At 41.7% G+C, this 21373-nt stretch overlaps 1 protein-coding gene across 2 annotated transcripts in view; it reads left to right on the forward strand.

Annotated features, from left to right (window-relative positions):
- Window positions 1–1354: 1354 nt before the first annotated feature.
- slc4a11 (solute carrier family 4 member 11) overlaps window positions 1355–21373 on the forward strand; it is a 117846-nt gene continuing 97827 nt past the window's right edge. Inside the window, exons 1-2 of one of the 2 annotated variants that reach the window (XM_086152406.1) lie at window positions 1355–1375; window positions 1576–1621. In XM_086152406.1, coding sequence (XP_086008532.1) covers window positions 1597–1621 — 25 coding nt within the window. In that variant the 5' untranslated portion in view covers window positions 1355–1375; window positions 1576–1596. Of the gene's footprint in view, window positions 1376–1464; window positions 1622–21373 lie in introns of those variants that run through there. The other variant, XM_086152380.1, reaches the window with a different exon arrangement.

The following is a 21373-nucleotide window of genomic DNA, read 5'->3' on the forward strand; positions in this document are numbered from 1 at the left end:
TCCAGATCATAAATCCGATCACAGATTCAACTCCGAGCAAACTTGTCAGATGACAGGCTCCTTGACCACTACCAATAATCTGGACATTCATCCGACATTGACACTGACATGTGTAAATGACATGGATGAGGAGCTAGACTGAGTCCGAACCGTATGTGTCTATCTTTCTTTTTTTATTCTCAAATCTGTATATACAACAAATCGGTGGCGCCAGGAGAAACACAAAAATATACATGGATACAAAAATCAGACAGCCTTATAAAGAGTATAACTAAAATACTTTCTATGCTGTTACACACAGACTCAGATATTTAAACAAATTTTTCCAAAATAAAATTGGTTCGTACTGCCATCAGATTCTGAAGGCCATTTATAATGGTGCTGTAGTGATCCATTGTGAAGCTGCTACATTTTCTTTGGTCAATATTGTAGCGAGTCACGAATGCTGGGGTTTATGTTGATGCTTGTTTTCTGTGTGATTTTGGGGTTGCTGGGAATGATGCGGGTGTGGTTTGGGGTGCAATGACTTCTGTTTGTTTTTTTCTCACCTGGACTTGAGCAGGAACAGTTAGTTGTATTGCAGGCCCGTGTGGCCAACAACAGCTATTGCTCATGAAATTTTCCCAAGAGCAAAACAAGTTGTACAAAAGAAACCTCGGTGCAGTCTTCAGAGTGTAGCGAGCCACAAATGTTCGGGTTTATGTCGATGCTTTTTTTTCTGTGTGATTTTGGGGTTACTGGGAATTTTTTGGGTGTGGTTTGGGGTGCAAAGATTCTGTTTTGTTTTGTTTTTTACCCAGAATTGAGCGTGAACAGTTACTTGTATTGCAGGCTTGTGTGGCATGGCTGTGGCCAACAACAGCTATTGCTTATCAAACATACGTTTAACCATCAACTGGGTGTTTTCCCTGACTAAAACAGGAAAGAAACTGTCCTTAACTTGCAGTTGAGGTGAGAATCAAATTCTCCTATCAATAAAAGCTTGTACATCAAACCAAAGCAGTTGTGAGTACAAGCAATGGTGGAATAGATTTTACATGTATGTATGTTTTTTTTCTACATCTATGTATGTATGTATGTATGTATGTATGTGTCCACCTTTTCAAATCCTGACTTCCGGTGAGCCACTTCCGGTCCTCCCCGTCCGCGACTCGCTCTCACCGTCCCCGGTCCTCCGCCCGGCGCGTCCGGACGCGCAGCCGCGTCTTGCCCGCCGCGGTGCGCGGTGCGCGGGGCGGGCGAAGGGGGGGGGGGGAGGAGGAAGAGGAGGGGGCGGGGCTTCACTGGCTCAGGAACCCGCCGGGCGCGTGCCGCTTGCTGCCAACCACACCTGTGCTCGAGCGGCGTTAATTAACTTGATTAACGTAACCTCGATGTAGGTACGAATCAACCGGGATTTTGTTTTTTTTTGTTGTCTCCCCCCCCCCCCCCCCTCCATCTCCCGATGTTTGTGGGTGTCGGTACCGGAGGAGTGGAGGGAAGGCGGAGGGGACACGGCACCACATTTATTATTTAATTGCACTTTTTATTTTTTGTTTTTTTTTCTAACCGGGTATCGACATGAAAACCGCGAAGGAGGACGAAGAAGTGACCGGGATGTCGGAGAATCGGTTCACCGCAGGTAGGACGCCTCCTCTTACGCCTCCTCAAAAAAAAATGTTTCATTTAATTCAAGATGAAGTTTTCTTGACTCTTAATTTTTAAATACATTTTGCCTGACGTCGTCCGCTTCCAGCGCGGCGTGAAAAATGAGCGGAGGGTCCGCACGGTCGCAACCGGGATTATTTCTTTGGGGAATTTGATTCATCCCTCCATTAGCTTAGTCACGTGGTTTCTTCTAATTCCTCGAGTTTGCTGAAAAACTTGATATTAATGCAGAAATGTGTGTGTGTGTGTGGGGGGGGGGGGGGGGTCAATTTTATTATTATTATTGTTGTTGTGAATACAACACCCTATGGTTTGATCTTTTAGTAGGCCAGGGCTGTCCGACTTGGATTCAATTCTAGATGACAATTATTTCCCCAATAGTGACCTCCGTGCAATATATTTCAACATTTGTAATACTTGGCCAATACGTAAAGGGAAATTGCTAATTGATGTAGCAGGAACTTACCAATATGTCTGGAGGAAATAAGGAAAATTGTCTTATCTTTTTTTTAAAATTTTGAAATACTGTGTATTTTTCTAGAAATTACATTTTATTACCAGCTTATTGGAAAGTAAACAACACATGGCATGAGTATCAGCAGGAAATGAACCTGACTATTTATTTTCAGAATGTGTTATATATTTTTATTTATATCTATTTTTTTATATTTTGTTGATAACGTTTGACAGGAGAGTTTCGTGGTTGGAGGGGTTTATGCACAAGGAGAATAGCTTGGAGTTTAATCAATATGTAGTGGGTTGATTTAGATAAAAAAAAAAAATTAAACAGCCAAGGCTGTTAATCATACTTTTCGTGACCATGCAAGGCTTCAGGAGGACATGGATACAGATGTATACAGATGAATTGGTCTCTGCCTAACTGAAAAAAAAAAAAAAACAAATGGAGCAAGACCACTGAAAACCATTTGGAGCAGTGTTGAGTTAAAACTTGAAACTAGGCGTTTGTAAAATGGTGCCTTTTTTTTGGAGAGGTTGTGTGAATTATCAGCATATTTATGATATTTGGTTTGCAGTGGGACTAAAAACACTTGCTTTACAGTTCATGGGAGGAAATTGGCAAGGCACTTGTGGTACATGGGGCAGTGGCAAATGAGAAGCGGAGGGCCATGGGAGTAAAAGACAGGTCGGAGGGAATGTTTTGTGTAATTTGAACATGTCATAGAAAAACAAATTACAAAGACTTAAAGGCAGCTCCAGGTACATTTTACCGCTAGCGGTTCAAGTGTTAAGTGTATGTAACTTTTATTTCCATGATATATTGAAACCCTAAAACTTTCAGGTAGTCTCTGGTATGGTTAGAAACTGTAACCTTAAAGTTATATTTTCAAAAAATTGCCATTTCCAGCTGGAAATTTAAAAATACAGAATGACAATCATTAGAACAACAGAAATCTAAAATGCATTCCCCTGGAAAAACCTGGAGAGTCTTTAAATGCAGAGTGCCTCAGACTTGACTGGGAACCATGCTTGGAGACCAGATAGGACCTGTCCTTGTATAAAGAAATGCTCCATGTAGTGCTCCAAGGATTCCTGGACTTTAACAGGATTGTTGTGCCTTACCGGTCACAGGGACAGGTGGGTGCTGAGGATGCATAGTCAGACAGAGGACGGACATGTTTACAGATGCTTCTAAAGTAGACTTAAAAATGACAGCTATCGTTAACATGAAAACTTCTGAGGTTTTTGAGAATAATGAATTAAAAACAATCACCGTTTTCTTTTTTACACTGACTTCAACAATGATATAGCTTCTATTTTAATCTAAAATTTGTTTTTAATTTCAGTTTTTGGCTGAAATTGATATAAAATATGGACATGGGACATTTCAGATGGGGGGTGAGGAGGACTTTGTGTGTGTGCGCACTTGTGTCAACTTTACACCCTTGTTGTAAAGTGTTTTGTATTACGTTAAAGTTTCTCGGGGTATTTTCAAGTTCTGTTTTTTTTCTTTTGTTTTTTTTGTTGTTGTGATCAGTATGCTGGGAGACAGAGCCTGTCCACATGTCAAAGAAGGACGTTGAGCCACAGAGCCAAGTCAACATACACACACATCACTGCCAAAACACAAACAAGATGCTATAAGTCCGACAAACAGTGAAATGTGGTGTCTTTATCCTTCCACTCTAATGCTTAACACTCGCTGTCTTCTGTTTGTTTGTTTGTTGTTGGAATACGAAACAAAACGTCACTGGGGCTGATTTTCAAGAGCTTGTGACAGGAATTTACTTGCGTGTTTTTGTTTCTTTTGTCTCTTTCATCTTAAATGGAAAGGACTCAACAAAAATTTGCTTGACTGCATGTTGAAAAATGTAAATATATTTACATAATTAACTCTTCGTCAATAATCAGAAATCTGAATTAACCAATGAACAAATCTACATTCAGGCACTGGAGGCGCATGGTCATTGATGCACTTCAATTCTGTGTGGTTTTCATGTTCATCAATGTCTGTGTGCATTCCAGGTTCTTGGTCCCTCCCCCAGTCCAAAATCATGCAGGAGGTCAATTGGAGTAATCGCCCAGATGTGTGAATGGTTGTTTGTGTATGTGGCCCTGCGATCCACTGCCGATGTGCAGTGCATCCCATCCAATGCTAGATGGGACAGGTTCCAGCATCCCCCTAACAATGCAGGTTAAGATAACGTTTGATGGATAAATCCAGTCTGTGTTTTTGTTTTTATTGTGCTTTGTTTTTAAGATTAACACTTCAGTGCACATGGCGTGTGCCTGTATTTAATACAAGACAAATTATCCTAAAGGTTGAAATTAAATCCAATTTTTCCACCTTTTATTGGTTTGACTTGTTTTCTGGTGAAGCAATTAATCGGAAAGTTAGTAAACTACTAATAACCCAATAAAAGAGAGAACCCCTCCTGTGAATAGATCTTTTTTTTTGTACTTTTTAAAATGTTTGTGTGTGAGTTAGTGTGGTGACTTCTGTGCTGCAATTCCTGTTGTATAGTCCACAGACTACATCATCTATACCCTTAAGGTATTTAATAATTTAACAAAATACTCAGAACTAAGATGTGTGTTTTTGGGGAGAGAATTCCAAGAAAGTTCCATTGGAAGAAACACAGTTGGGTTTTAATTTCTGTGTTTTCAATTTGACTTTGAGAACACCGCTCAATGTCTCAAAATCACACACAGATCTGTGACACACCCGTGACCTTGAATTTTTCCACGAATACTGTTAACGCCACACTATTGGGGTGTATAACTGCAATAACCAGGATTACTTCTTTTGTGTGTGTGTGTGTGTGTGTGTAAGTTCCATTTGCCTAGCACTTCCATCGTGAGCCCCCCCAAACCCTTAGGGCAGAACTGAGAGTGCCAGCGTGTTCCTTGGCCCCGCTGGGAGTTGAACGCCAGTTTTAACGGCATGTTGACCCAGCTGGAGGGGAATTAACCCGCCAGCGCTGCCGCTACATGCCGTGTGCTACAAAAGTGACAGGTGGAGGGGGCAGGGGTCATAGTTGATTACAAATTCTGTTGTTGTTTCTACTTGTCAATCATGGTTTATCACCCTGCTTTCACCCCGCAGTTACTTCTGGTATCAGTGAGAAAGGGACACACGCATAATTTAACCCCCCCCCCCTTTTTTTTTTTTTTTTTTTTTTTTTTTTTTTTTGCAGTTACCAAAAAAAAAAAGACCATCTGCACCAGGATAACCTGCACAGCCATTTTGCCTGTTGAAGGTGAAGAAACAAGTCAAAAATGCATTCCATTTTAAGGGTGAAATTCAGGGATTACTGTTTTGAATGAAAACTGTTTGAGGTCACTGTGATGTTGTACTCCAGGTGATAAATTATGTATTGTTTGTGAACATTTTACTGACGGATGCCTTTTTGTTCTTCTGTCCCTGTTGCACGGTATGTTTGTCCACTAACTGAATCTTTGCTGAGCAGGATGCGGCTGTTCTGCTTTGGTTCTTGAAGTAAAGTGACATTTCTGCAGCAAGAGGTTTTTGCAAAAAAAAAAAAAAATGGATTAATCTATTTTGATAGCGTTGACATGCCCCCTCTCAAAAATATGAAAAGCGAAGAGTACGGCAGCCTTTCATCCCTAGCTGATGAAACGGAACACCTCTGCAGATGGAATGCTGAATAGTGAATGCCAGCAAATGACTGTCACTGGCAGAGACGGCCAGAGATTTAAAACATAAAAAAAAACCAACTTAAATCTGACATCAGATTATATTTTTCTGCAGCTTTATTAGAGGGTTTTTCTTTTTTTATTCATTTTTTTCGTTTAAGCACAAAGGGAAATAAGACCCCACCTCTCCAGCTGAGGTCCAGGGGTTCTGGAGGAGAGCCTTTGGTCTGATTGGTGGTGGAATTATTTTAGGAACTTACAAGGTAGATGACAAACTCCTCTTTAGCTTCTCAAGGCATCAATAAGGAGAATGGAAATTCACACACTCTCTCTCTCTCTCTTTGATTCTGTTCCTTGGTGCAAAACAGCAATAATCAGACATTAAGTCCTGCTTTACTGACATGTCCTGTGAAGTGCAAGATTTCAAACCCCCGTCCACTCATGCTGTGAATGTATCTTCAAAGGTCAGCTGAAGGACACGCAGGGTCTACGCATCCATGGATGTAATGCACCTCATCCAGTCAAATGTGTTTTTTGCAGCTATTAAGTTAGTGTCCATGACCTCATAGACCTTCATACCTGTTTTCTTTTTGAGTTTATAATAAAGTGATATCATCACCTGTAGCTAAATGTTCTCACTTCCTCTTTGTATCTAGTTACCTTCTCTTGACAATGCAAGAAAAGGCTTTTGAAATATTCTTGAAATTGCTGTCTGTCACCTGTGTTTTTTGGGGCGTAATTTGTATTTGAAAATAGCTTAATCTATTCCCTGTATACATCTTCTGGTTTGCCCTCCCAGCCACAGGCAGGACAACACCAAAGGCAAGACAGTCTTGTTGCGTTGTTCAGATCTTGAAGGAACACACTTCATAATTGAATCAGACTTCAGTTTAGTTAGTTTCCAGGCACAATTACAATCATGCATGCCTGGGTGGTTCTCAACCAGCTGCCTGACCAGGTGCAACCCCAGACATCTAGGAGAAGAACACTGAACCTATTTTGTCCTTCGTGTTTGTACATTTCTTTCAGTGTTCTTTGCAATCTTGATCGGTTCTTGATCATCTGAGATGTTGCTTCTTTGTCCAATCCAGAAACGCCAGCTTCCTTCACAGGACCTCCTGAGTATGTCTTTTTCCTGCATGTAGTTGATTTGAAATGTCAGCAGGACATTTATCAGGATGTGATTACGTCTCTTCACCTGTGTGAGATTCTTTTCTGTTCTTCAGCTAAACTATTCGCTCATGGGTGCACAGATGTTTTTCCACCATATTTATTTGGGTATTCTAACTATTTCCTAACCGTCTTCTAAAAATGTTATATTCATGAGGGTCAGAAGAACCATTAATTATTGTACAGTATCTTTTATAAACATATTAAACTACGAAGCAATTCAGGTCAAAAAGAGACAGATATCCCTGAAAAAATGCCATCTACTGGTATTTCCTGTTAACCCCACTTCCTGTTTCCTGTGTGTGTGATCCGTAAACCCCCACATGTATGGACATCGCTCAGATGTCAGAGCAGCCTTTTAATAAAACACTTATGTGTTAAGCCCCCACCCCATCACAGACACAGACACACTCACACTCTATAACTCCTCAGAAGTGCAAGAGCGTCAGCCATGAGTCCAGGGCCCTGTTTGAGTGTAACTGTATGAATGGATGAATGAGGTGACATCGTAAAGCGCTTTGAGGACCATAAATAGAAGCCATTTAATGTTTAATGTACCTAGGTGACATACACTCACACAGTACGGACACGTGCAGATGAATCCGAATCCATCCCAGTGGTACTGAGAGAACAAAAAAAAAAAAAAAAAGGACATTATTTACCGAAACTGTGGACAGGTGAATTGCCAATATCATATCTGAACTTTTACATTGGGTTTGGAGAGCATGTGTCTGTGTCAGCAGTAACAGTTAGGCACGCACACACACACACACACACACACACACACACACACACACACACACCCCTCAGAGGGCTTTGGAAGTGTAAAAGATAGCAAACATTTCCTGTTGATTATTCTGTGTGTGTGTGTGGGGGGGGAAACCCATACAAAGGAAATGGTGAGTGGTGTGTGTGTTCATGGGGTTCACTGCTGTGTCATCCTGTGTAGTTTCCAGCAGAGTGTGTGTGTGTGTGTGTGTGTGTGTGTGTGAGACATCGGTCCTGTTGAGTGATCTTGATATGTCACTATATTTTGCAATGAACGCCGCGCTCATTATGACTTCTGAAGTGTTATCAGACAAACTGGGTGTGGTAAATGTCATTTACTGCTTATCAAGCCACAAAGTAACCACCCCACGAGACAAAACCTGTTTAAATCCAAATCCTGCAGTAATTTGCTTGTTATTAGCCTCTTCCCTGCTGCCAACCTGATAAAGGAAAGGCTTAATCCAATTTTTGGCAAACCGATATTTGAGAAACCCACGCTCCGAGGCTTAGAAGCGTTTGTGTGCGTGTGCATGTGTGAACTGAAGGTGTTATGCCTCGGATCAGGGCTCTCCAGAGTGGCTGAGCAAGGGGGGGGGGGTCAACTGAGAAACCGTAGCATGCACTTGTGGCCGCCAGACTGTTGTGTTATTTTGTGTGCATGGTATACTGTTCTCCTGGAAGAGGAATGAGGAACGGAATGTTGCACACTGCTCCCCTGGCAGTTGGCAAAAGTCTTTATTTTTGCATTTCAGCTGTTTGGGTCATCTGCAGAGCAGAACTACAATCAAAGATATGGTGATCCATTATGGTGGACAAAGTTTCAGCCCTTCTTGGCCTAAACATCGTTTTCATCATTAAAGGGATGGAGTATTTTGGGAAGGATGGTTCGAGCCAACAACACACTCCAATGAGCTATGCAGGTTGTTCTTGCTGGCATTGGATCAGGATTAAAGTTGACCATTAGAGTGGCAGAGTTCAGAACATCAGTGTTGACAGAAGTTTTACTAGCGGCGTCTCCTTCGTCTGGCTGTGACAGTCACACAATTCCTCTTCCTCGTGGTGGAAGTCTCAATGACCCCCTTTCCTATAGTAATGTTTCAGTTGTATGTTGCTGCCACCTAGTGAACCGGAGCTGGATCAGTCCAACTAACAGCCCATGGGGGAGTTACCGTCAAAATAATGAATAAAATAATGACTGAATTTTTTTTTTTTCTAAATGCTCCATTATTTAAGTTGAGTTTTGATTTCTTTAACTGCTGTTCAAAATTATTAACAGAGGGGGTAGAACCAATCCCAACCATCACTGGGGCATGAGGCAGGGTTTAAGCTGGGTGTGTCACTTGCCAGTCATATCGAGACAATTAACCGTCCATTCTCTCATTCACATCTATGTACAATTTTCAAGCATTCAAACACTCGGTGATCACAGTTGATTTATCCCAGTTGTAGTTCCATGTTGATGGCAGCAGAACAGAGGCGAGGCTCATGACATCACCGGATTATTGTGTTAAATCTAATCTGGGATTGAAAGCTGAGATTCACAGAGTCAGTGCCGACAGAGCATTAGTTGTCTTGTGGACCCACAGTTCTGGAATTTGAAATGAGAATAGCATTGTTGTAGAACTTGTCATATCGGCTAATTGTGTTCTTGTCTCAATTTATTTGGATGTAACAATCACGCAGTGATATTGTGAAGAACTATCTGCCCACTTATGGATTATTCATAATTTGTTTGCTTTTGCTGTCATGGGAGATTGAGAGTGATGATGAACTGCCTGTGACAATTGTCTTTTGTAAAAGTCAGCCTCTGTTTGTGTACGTGTGTTTATAAACAGTGAGAGGATACTTCCTGTTTTCTGTGTGTGTGGCTACACTAAGCCAAGCCAACCTCAGGACAATGGAAGGTCAAAGAGCACGTCCTTGAAAAGAAGTGCTGCCCCACCCACCGAAAAAAAGTCAGCCTCTTTTTGTGTACGTGTGTTTATAGACAGTGAGAGGATACTTCCTGTTTTCTGTGTGTGTGTGTGTGTGTGGCTGTGTCGCTGCGCCAAGCCAACTAAAGCACTTAATTCTCTCTCTCACACACACAAATATTCTACCCCATAGATATTTGTGCTGAGTGACACAAAGTCAACTGAGAAAATTCATGGTGAAGTATTTACAACAGTATATTTTGTTAATGTGGCCATGACATGAGTATTCAACTCCTATATTAGGCCTTAAGAGTTGAAACATAATTAAGCCTTTGAAAATGCCATAATGATCCATAATTTGCTTCAACTGAAATGCATATACAACCCCTGCCCATAAAGGTATTAGAGATGAGTTGCAATCATGGGAAAGAGAAAGGAGCTTTCACAATGCTGAGGGCTGAGATTATTTCATCACACCTGAAGAGCCCTGGGTGCCAGACTTCTAAAAAATTTCAACATTCTGAAAGACCCCACTGGGAGCCCTGTAAGGAAGTTTATAACTCATAGAACTGCTGCAAACGTGCCTGTCTGTGGAAGAGAGCACAAAATGTAATCAAGGGCACATAACAACTTAGGTCATTTGAAAGAAACCCCTGTGGGACTGCAAGACACCTACTAGATGACCTGATGAGGGCTGGTACAAATGCATCAGTGGTCTTTTTAGATCAGACAGTTGAATATTTCTGATTGCAACTCTACATTCATATTCTCTTTTTTAAAGTGTCATTGACTCTCAGGAAGGCGTCTGCCTTCCTGACCGTGTGGACAGTCACTGGAAGTCTGAGGAGGAAGACCAGATCTCTCTGCATTCGTTGCATCTCGGAACGTCTCGGTTTTCTTTCAAGGCGGCTGGAATTACCGCAAGATGCTTTAGTCTAATATGACCTTTCTCTGCGCTTTGTCTGAATTTGAAAATGTATTTATCACCTAATGTACAGGAATAAAGAGGGTCTTTTTTGTGGTTGTCACACAGGTTTTGTTGATCAGCATAGCAATTTTTTACATTTATTCTATTACACCAATTTATATTTCCTTACTATTTCATTTATATTGTGACACTACTAGGTGGCCATATTTGCAGGTAAATTGTGTGTTGCCTTTTGAAATGGAAGCTATGTTGCATTTTTCCTTTTTTTTCTTTATTTTTTTTTAATATGCATTTGTCCTCTGTCTTCCTTAAAGACCGTGTGACCAAAATTGGCCAGACTTTCGATTTTTGTGTGACTCAGTCTGCATGAAGTTTGAGGTCTTTCATTAGCAATTGTGGGAAGTCACAATTTGAATGACATTCCTTTTTGATCTCAGAAGTTTTGCTTTTATTTGAGAACTGTTGCCCCAGAGTCATGTTTCTTTAATTCCGCTAGTTGATTCAAGAGTACGAACTACACAAACAGATTGATGTTTGATCTCATCTACCTCACACCTGCAAGATACAGACAATGTCAGGGTACACCGCACACTCAGGGATGTTGTGAGGAACCCCATTATTCGGTCCGCCCCATTTGTATTTCTGTTCGCCTCCTAAAAGCTCAATGGGTATGGACCTAACTTAGCTGTGTCACTGAATACAAAGAGGGGCTGTGTTGAGCTGCAAATTGAAACAGGGTTTGAAAAGTGGCGGAACTTTTTGAATTTGTGCAAAATCCTTGAGCCATTTATGGTGTTGCATCATTAAGGAACAGGAACCAAACACCTGTTGCAGATTATATATGAATATTTTGTCTGATAAGTGGAACCAGCTACCCAAGCAGGTTGTCAAAGTAAGTGGTGTTCATTGTCCATTTCTGTCATGGTTACTACTAAAAAAAGAATCGTCCATCACATAAATCCATGGATTGACTTGGATGAAAATTTAAAAACCGCAACCACAGAAATAGGGGGCTGTTGATAAAGGAATCTCGTATTTAAGTGCTACTTAGTCACTGTGAAGTGCATTTTTTTCCTTCAAACTAATTCAAGTCCAGGTTTTTAATATAATTTTTGTTATGTTGATCCCAAGTAGTCTGAGAAATAATTCACCAAGAAAGCAGAGCACTGCAGGTTTTTGTTATCTGCCTTATTGCTAGCAGCTTCCTACCAAGCAAGTCTTGATACAGCACTGATCTGCACTGGTGATCTGTTCAAGTCACGACAGAATGAGAGGGAGGGAAAAAATGGCCTCCGGCATAGAGAGTACAGTCCACACTTTGCTCTGCCACTTGATTCAGCCTGGTTACTGCAGTCATACCACCCCCCTCCCCCAACTGAATAAAAGGTCACTGCACAGTCTGCTACGAATGGAATCACACAGCCTTGGTTTATATTTTAGTTTTTTCCCTTTCACTTTTTTTTTTTTTTTTTTTTTTAAACCCAACTGCACACAGATTGATGCCAAACAGTTGCAAAGTGTTCACAGTTGAACACCCTTCCAAACAAGGGCACAGTTTGTTGAATTGTAAATGTCATTATATCGTGTGTGTGTGTGTGTGTGTGTGTGTGTGTGTGTGTGTGTGTGTGTGTGTGTGTGTGTGTGTGTGTGTGTGTGTGTGTGTGTGTGTGTGTGTGTGTGTGTGTGTGTGTGTGTGTGTGTGTGTGTGTGTGTGTGTGTGTGTGTGTGTGTGTGTGTGTGTGTGTGTGTGTGTTCACCTGTGTCGTCTCGCTTATGTTTCCCTGAGCTATTTTTGCCTGAGAGAACATAATCAAGTTGTTCTTCTGCAAATTAAATCTGAAGCTTGTTTGTGACCTGAAATATGCTCTCGTCCCCTTGACAATACTTACTGCTCGAGAGCATACGCACACAAACATGGACAGAATAGCAGGAAGCTGCTCTGGTAGTGTCTGCAGTTTTGTCACCAGGACGCACTGCCTGGGGCCTGGAACGAGGCCTCTTGAGAGGGGCTGGACTCCTTTACTCTGGAGTTGCCCCTGGTGAGAGGCACTGAGCAGGTGTGGGCGTATTGATTGCCCCCCATATCAGGGCCTGTACATTGGGGCTTAACCCGGTGGAAAAGAGGGTGGCCTCCCTCCGCCTTCGGGTGGAAGATGGGTTCTGACTGTTTGCGGCTATGCATCAAACAACCCTTCTTGGGGTCCCTAGAGGGCTTGCTAGAGAGCACTCCTATTGGGAACTCCCTCATTCTACTTGGAGACTTCAGCGCTCACATGGGCAACAACACTGTGAAATGGAAGGATGCGATTGGGAGGAACGCCCTTCCCCTAGATCTGAACCTGAGCAGCATTTTGTTACTAGACTTCTGTGCTTGTTACAGAATGTCCATAACAAACACCATGTTCAGACATAAGAATGTCCATATGTGCACTTGGCAGCAAATCAGTCCCCTGTCAGAACAAGTTTCAATTACCACCTCCACCATAAGTACAAACACGTTCAGAGGGCTGCGTGGATCATTGAGTCCCACTGCTTCCATTGTCGAGGCGGAAGACTGGAGCAGCGGCTGTTTTCTCCACAGGATGGCTGGACTCTCCCTTAGAGATAGGGCGAGAAGTTCGGCCATCTGTGAGGGGCTCAGAGTAGAGTCACTGCTCCTCCGCATAGAGAGGAGTCAGATGAGGTGGCTCGGGCATCTGGTCAGGATACCTCCTGGACACCTCCCTCGGGGTGGTATTCTGGGCATGTTTTTCTGGGAGGTGGCCACGGGGAAGACCCAGGACATGCTGGAGTGACTGTCTCTAGGCTGGCCTGGGAATGCCTTGAGATCCCCCCCAGAGGAGCTGAACCATGTGGCTGGGGAGAGGGAAGGCTGGGCCTCTCTCCTCCGGCTTCTGCCCCCGCGACCCGACTTATGATAAGCAGTAGAAGGTGGATGGATGTTATGATTATCACTGTGCTAGCGCTGGAAAAACACACCTCTCCTTGAACAAACTCTGATGTGAAAAAAAAGAGGGGAGAAAAAAAAAGAACACATCCTGTAAATGAAGGTTGCTCCTACACCAAAGGCTGTAGCAGGATTCCCCCCTCTGATTGATGACTCATTGAGACAATAGCTCTCACCGCTGTTTGTGCATCATTACTCGCCAAACCATCATCCCATCGCTCCTCCTTGGGAGCCCCATTGCTTCTCCCGAAACAAGGCCCATCAGACATCTCCATGCCACTGCTGAGATGCGCTGGCACCCTAATGAGCCGCGTGCCACATCCCTGACATCTGGCACAAGGACAAAAAGGACGGTGCGTGCATGCATACACACACATGTGAGCACACACACAGAGGCCATACAGTGCTGCATGATGCTGAAATACAAAGCAATTTCCTTTAAATGTGACTTCTGCCATGGCCCCCTTTTTTTGTTCCTCCTCTACCCTCCTTCCCGTGATGGCTATATGTGGATTATTAGCTGGCTGACGGTAAATTGCACTCAGAAATGTCAAATGTCTTTTTTAAGAGGACGTAATTTGAGCCTTGAGTTTTTTTCAAATCGTGTAACAAGACCCAAGTTGAGACAGATGTCTCTTACCATCACAGGAAAGAAACAGGGGAAGGGGAGGAGTTTGTTTTGTTCATTTACTTTTTTTTTTGAAATGCATTAATGCGCTTAATGGGAATAATTGTGAATGAGCTATGACACTGGAAGCTTTTAACTCATATGAAATTAAAAAAAAAAAAGAAAAAGGATTTCCGAGCAGAGATTTGACTGCTGTGAGCTGACTGTGACATGTGCGGTATTCAAATGCGACTCCATTCATAGGAATGACTGATGCACATAAAAGCAGTGACTTCAGATCATCGTTGAGTAACGGATTAATGATCTATCAGAATTCTGACACTAAAACCTCAACTCATTAGCACACTTGGATCTGGACTTAATGAGGGACGAAATGAGCCAGCATGTCTGGCACCGCGAAGCTCCTTCGCCATGGAGTCCTAGGTGGTAACGTGCATTAATTTCCCTCATGCTTTTGCAGACATTCATGAAATTTAGTGGAAAAGTCTGGAAATTGTTTCAATGGTAATAAAATCTGCCTCATTTCTGGAACAGAAGTTAAAATGCTAATGCTAACACCAGCATGGAGGTATGAAGTATATAAGATGAGGAAAAATACCTTCACAAAACAAAGCTAATTATAGTCTTTTCACTGGGATTAGTAGCCAGATTTGTGTGTCTATCTGCAGGTTTTTTTTGTGCACTCGAATCAATAAACTCAGAAAGTGAAGACTAACTGCATGTTAGCATACCCTGCCTCATAAAAACACTATTCCAGTCGAAAAAGATCATATTGGCATGATGTGTTCAAGACACTATCTTGAGTCTTTGTGTGTTATTGTCATTAGCTGTTAAATGAAACCACTCAAGAACCATATGTTATTTGCGAGTCTAAGAAAATATGAAAATTTTCTTCACAGGTCAAACAGACGCATCATGATTGACACTGACCGTGTTCTTGAGATCTGGACAGAATTATTAGGGTTTATGGACAAGGATCAGACCATTATCTTGGAAAGTTTGGATATCTTGAATTATCAATTTGGGGTAACTCTGAAATCAAATATACTATGCTAATTTTAGTTTAATTTCATTCTATTCAGTTGCCTTTAGTCTGAAAAAATACGTCAAATAACTTCTTGCTTTTTTATTCAGTCTTAATTCTTTGGTTGAAAATATTGAGAAACTTGTAAGACTCTAGCACTTGTACCAGGGCTTTATCTGAATCCAAGGTCACTGCATAGAGCCGTTCAAGTGTTTTTTTTTTTCTATTTTGCCAGTCTGTTTGAGGATTTACCGTCACTCACAGAAGTTCTCTTGATCTTAAAGAAATAAAATTAAATTAAAAAACTTTTTTTGTCCTGAGATAACAGTAGTTTTCTTCATCTTGAAAAGGTGAAATGATTGGATGAATTATTGGCTTCTGACTGCTTCTGTATCTATCAGGGATCAATATTTATTGATTCATATGCAACAGAGTTGGTTGAAACATAAAACCCACGTGCCAGCAGGGAGGCCCTTGTTATTATGGCAGATGATTTGCCAACGGCTAAACATGGGGTTGTGCAATTATTCTGGCTGGTGGGCCACATTTCTTATTTAATTCTTATGCCAACTAGATGAAAAAAATAAAAATTTCAATTTAAGTATTTCAATTTTTTGAAATTTTATTTCAATTTAAAAATATCATTAATGATAATATAACTATGCTGACCGACATTATTTTGTATGTTATCATCCATCTAAAATTAAACAAAAGGAAAAAATAAGTTTCTAAATTCAATATTGATTGGAAATTCTTGTTAAAATATTCAAAGTAAATAGTTTGGCGGGCCGGGTGTGGCCCCGGGGCCGTAAAATGCCCAAGTCTGGGCTAACCTATCTCTGCCCACCTTACTACTTTTTAGCTGCTACAAGGTCATCACTGGTGCACACGCATGCACTCTGTGTTGCAGGCCCCTTCCGCCTCCATCACCCCATGGCTTTACATTTCTGCTGCCCTCCCCACCCCTCCTGGCAGTCACACTGGTCAGAAATTAACATTTCCTAGAGACTCCGCCCAATCCAGCTGCATTTCCCTTTGATGGAGATCAAAGGGAAAAACTCAGAGGTGCACTGACCAACACATCGCTTCGCCACTTTTTTAAATTTTATTTTATCATGTGACAGCTCATTTATCTGTTGCACTGTCATTGCAAGAAAAATCCCATTTCTGCAATCCCTTTTAATCCAATAGGAATATGTTCTATTTTCCTCCAAGACAATATAACCGCTGACTGTCACAATTCAATTAAAGTCCAGAAAATAATTGATTATGGATGAGCAGCCTCCGATGAGAGGTCACTTGCATCGAGTTGGAGGGAGGTAGAGAAGACTGCAGGCAGTCAAGAACTTAAGGAACGCAACGTATTTCATTATTAAAGAAAAACAGTAGGTACAACAGGCCAAACTCAATATCCGCCAGGGCAAAAAAATGATACATGGGCAGACAGGAAAGTAAAACATCACGCAAACTGAATTTTCTGAGGACGACTGATTCATGTCTACAGGTGTGTTCATATGGTGGGCTGCGCATGTTATTTTTGGGGGATTTTGTTGACGGGGAAGAGTTTTGCTGCGTTGATCAGTCAGCTTAGCATGATACCCTTAGAGACAGCAATTTGTTGAGATTGGTGGCTTGACCACATCACCAATCACACCGTCTGAGTGTCAGTATCAGCATGGTGAGCTAGCCTGACATTGCCACCCAGTGGTTGATGTAAGGCTTGTAGCTCTGTTAGCTCAAATGTCACAAGGGGGAAGCGCTGTTGGCACAGCCAGCAAAGGCACACCTCCCTAAAAAAGGGAAATGTTCTGTTTGTACCTGAGTGATGCACAACTACTTCCACTTAAATGCTGGGTTTCCAAGGCCGTGGGCCCAACTGTTGGCAGAGAAAGGGACAATCGCTCCCACCGATCCCCAGCATGGCGCCGCTCGGGTCATAGTCGGTATTTTATTAACACAGAAAGGCGCAGCTTGAGGCGACGGCATCGACACAAACGAGTCACACATCAGCCCCAACTGCAGCTGAGCCGCAGAACCGCAGGCAGATTCTCACTCGAGCTTATGAATTATATAAACTCCTCACCAGGAGCGCCTGCCACTATTTGACGCCATTCAAATTATCCACGTTAGATCATCCTCAGCCACGCTGCTGTGGATGGCATGCCGTCTTTAGGGTGGGGTGTGTTCTATAAACTGTCAGAAATAGCAGTTTTGAGAAAAAAGGAATGCCCAGCATGGGCATTTGAAAGGTCTTTATTGTTGGATAGAATCCAAAATAGAACCAATATTCCCTGTTCCTTTAGCCTGTGCTGATCGCCCACTTCATCCCGTCAGTCTCAAGGGTGTCACATTCCTGTCATTCTGGCTGATCGGTCGTCAAATATAACATAACGAATAGATACCAGCGTCCAGCTGCACAAACTCACTTGACTTTCAGACCCTAAGCTGATCCAGCAATTTCCCTTTAAAATATTAAGATTGTTGCCTGAAGTCACTCCGGTTGGCATATTACCTGACCGTCTAGACAGGGTAAGTTCCTGTCATAACACGGTTTTTGTGTGCCCCCTGCTGCCATGGCTCCTCTTCACCCGTGTCATGGGCTTGTAACTACAATGGTGTTCGTTGTTTGCGTCTCCAAATGGAATTGGAGGGGTCAGGGAAAAAAAGAAAAAAGAAAAAAAAAAGCGTGGCGGTTGGTGACAGCAAGAGTCCTCAGTGCCCATTCCCAGCCCTCTGCTACCCCATCATCTTTTTCTCCACACGCAGTTTCATCTTTAAGGGGCCGGTATTGGTAATTATTTAAGGGAAAACTGCCACTGAGGACCAGTTGGCAACAACTAAACTCTTTGGTAGATAAGGGCAAATGTATTGAAGATTTAAGGTGGGTTTTATTTTTTCCATTGTATCTTAAAGAAATCCAGCAGCAGTTGAATGAATCTCGCTTTTCCCCTTGAAACACTGGTTTTTCATGCAGCTGCTCTCTGCTCTTCTCCGAGAATATAATTTCCAGGTGTTCTCCTGTGGCACCAGAGAACACTGCCAGGGTGGATCCAGATTAAAGATTCCCTCTGCTGGCCCAATTTGGTTCACTGTGGTGGAGTCCTGCACACCCCTGTTTACAAAGCAGACCCTCTAATTGTTAAAGAAACAGAAATACCTCAGTTCACAACACCTGACAACCCATTCCATGTAGTCGTATGTATTTGAATATTAATAACATTGTATTACCCTAAACGGCACCTCCTCATATTTGAGACTTCTATTTCATGTGCAAGAGCTCATTTTAACCTAAACACTGGCTACCCAATTAGTTAGTTTTTTGTTTTTTTTTGTACAGTGAATGCAGCTGGGAATGGAGTACCCTGCCTGTTGCCTGGGCACACAAAAAGGGGATCCACCAATTGGAACGGAGTTTCTTTCTGTGGTCAAAAAAAATGTGGCTAAAAGCAGTGGTCACGGACAAATACAGTAATACGCACATTTAAAAAAAGAAAAAGAGCCCAGAGGTTTTTTGTTTTTTTTATGGAGTTAAACCTAAGAAGCCCTGAGGGTCTGGTGTAAGGGAATCTTGAACGCAGCATACGGCCCAGGTTACCTGCTAATGCTGGTTGACCAATGGGGAAGTGGGGGGTGGGCTTGTGAGTTGTAATGCTGCCATTTGTTTACTTCCACAATCTGGCAGGTAGCGTCGACCCGGAAAGTATTTAACTTGGAGGTTTGAAGCCGTGATTTAATTTGTATGAACACAGAAGCGGATGTTTTCACCCTACCTCTGCAGTAGTTTGTTTTCATGCCAGCGTAGCAGATAGGAAGAGTAAAGAGTAAGAGAAAATTAAAGAAGGAAAGAATATTTCTAGTGGGGGGAAAAAAAAAAAAAATCCAAACAAAAAAAGAAATCACCCAATGATTGAGTGGAGAGTATTGTAAAATTGATAGTTCAATGTGTGCAAGAAATTTCCTGTAAATTGGATTTACTTGAAATTATTTTGTTTTGTTTTTTTTTTCAAATTATTAAAGAAATAAGAAATTAAAACAAAATTGGGGAAAAAAACCAACAACCCCAAAATAGGTTTGATTAAAATGATTCAAAAAAAATATTGGAATTTTCTAGGAAACAATTTTGAAATTCTGCAATTCAATTTAATATTGCTTAAATTAGCAAGGGATTGACATTAAAATGGGCAGAAGATGTCATCAAGCAAATGGCTTTAAAATCCCAGGATAACATTTACTGTATTGAAGAGCCTAGAAATATGAGTGAAATGTGTTTATAAAGAAGAAAAGCAGTGAGTGTGAAGGATGAGGATGAAGGAAGGGTGGTGTTTGTTTTCCTGCAGCAGGCAGGACCAGTCATCCAATAAAGTCCTCTATCTAAAGTTATCCATGAAATTAGAAGACTTTGAAAAGATTTGGAAAAAAAACTTGTGGAAAAGTCGTCTCATACCTGCTCACATCTAAATGTTAGTTTTAGAGACTCTGCTGAGATTGAGATTTTATAAAGACTGAATCTTACAAGGTGACTATTTACACAACTACAACTAGATTCTTACAGCATTTTTTTTCCTACCAAGCAATGTTTTCTCTGTATATTTTCAGAAATTCTATTTCAACCTGTCACTTCCTTCTCGGCCGTCATACGTTGGACATGTTGTAAAAGCTGGGCAGCTGGGCTGCAGCTACATCATCCGCTCCAATCATTGATTGGGATCTGCTTCACTGTTCCCATTTATCCATACTGCAGAAACTCTATCTCTACCACCAATACCGCTCTGGTGATGTCTGTCTACCAGATTTCCTGATTCCAGTTTTGTTAGACCTCATCTGTTGGCTGATGATTGTGTAAGTCACTGTCAAGACTGAAAGACATGCAATGATATCAAACACGTTTGATATTGTTGTAAGACCGAGACTAGAAGAAGAGTGATCTGAAAATTGCTCGGATTACCATGATTTTCAACGACCGAGGTGAAAGTCGGCCAGTGAAATTCGGTCTATAACCATGAAATTCATTTGGTGTTTCAAGGAATTTTCAAAGAGGAAATTTATATTTTGGAGAATTCTTGCAGATTTTTATATATAGGATGACAATAATATTAATGCATTTGAAGGCAACTTTCTAGACACTCAAGGACATCTACACTGTACCTATTTGTACTTTAATTTATATCTAGATATTGTAAGCTACTGCCTATGCAAATGAAATTTTGCTCTGTATACACCTGCTGCGTATAGAATGACATAGTCCAAGTTTTCTCTAATTCTGATGTTGCCTCATATTTTTGATCTTTCGGCTTTTCCCTTCAGGGGTCGCCACAGCGAATCAACTTTCTCCATCGAACCCTATTTTGCCTCATATTTTTGATTGTTTATTATGCAGAATTATATAAATATTTTTGTGTAGCTTCCTACTCAATTTGAGGCAATTTCCTTCAAATGTGTTTCTTTTTACTGTTTTAGGTTATTTTATAGATGTAATATTAGAAATGTTTTCAGTAATTATTATATCACTTCTTGTTAACTTTCAAGTCATTTCACTTATATGTCTGATTTGAAATTTGAATATTTAGATATTTACACATTTTGTAGGTGTTGTAGTCGGTGGTTGCCAGTGGTTGAAAGAACTCCATCCATCCCCGGGGGTTCGTGGTGGTGGTGGAGGGAGAGAAGGCAGGAGCAGGCGGACGGGAGGGAGTTTGAGGCGCATCCCCAGATCACAGAGTGACACATTTGCCCTAGCAGAGTGTGATGGTTCTTATGCAAAGCAGAGCTGCCGGGTGAAAACTACACACTGCGCTCCCCGCCATGCAGGCGCATGCAAATGGCTGACCTTTCACTGAGCTTTCACATCAGGGTAGGAAATTCACTTCCTGATACACCCGCCTGCATCACAGCACGCCGCTCTTTCACACCCGGCCCAGCTGCTCGTTTTTGATACCGCAAAAACTAGCCAGCTAGCTAGCTAGCTATGTCTGGGTTGTCTCTTTCTGGGTTCTCCACGCTCTTCTGCTTAGGTTCTGCAGGTTCTTCATCTTCCATCCAATGTCAAAAAACAGACATCAGGTTCATTGAAGGGTCTAAATTGTCTGTAGGTGTGAATGAAAGAGTGAAAGGTTGAAGGACCTGTGGTTGACAGCTGACCCATCCAGATTAGACCCCGCCTCTTGTTATCCCATAGATAACAATAGGGAGTAGAGTAATGAACTATTGTATGAATGAGTATGTCTTAATTTTC

The sequence above is a fragment of the Fistularia commersonii genome, chromosome 1, assembly GCF_037954325.1.
Source record: "Fistularia commersonii isolate RoL2024-O1a breed Wild chromosome 1, RoL_Fcom_v1.0, whole genome shotgun sequence".
In the NCBI taxonomy this organism is placed as follows: Eukaryota; Metazoa; Chordata; class Actinopteri; order Syngnathiformes; family Fistulariidae; genus Fistularia; species Fistularia commersonii.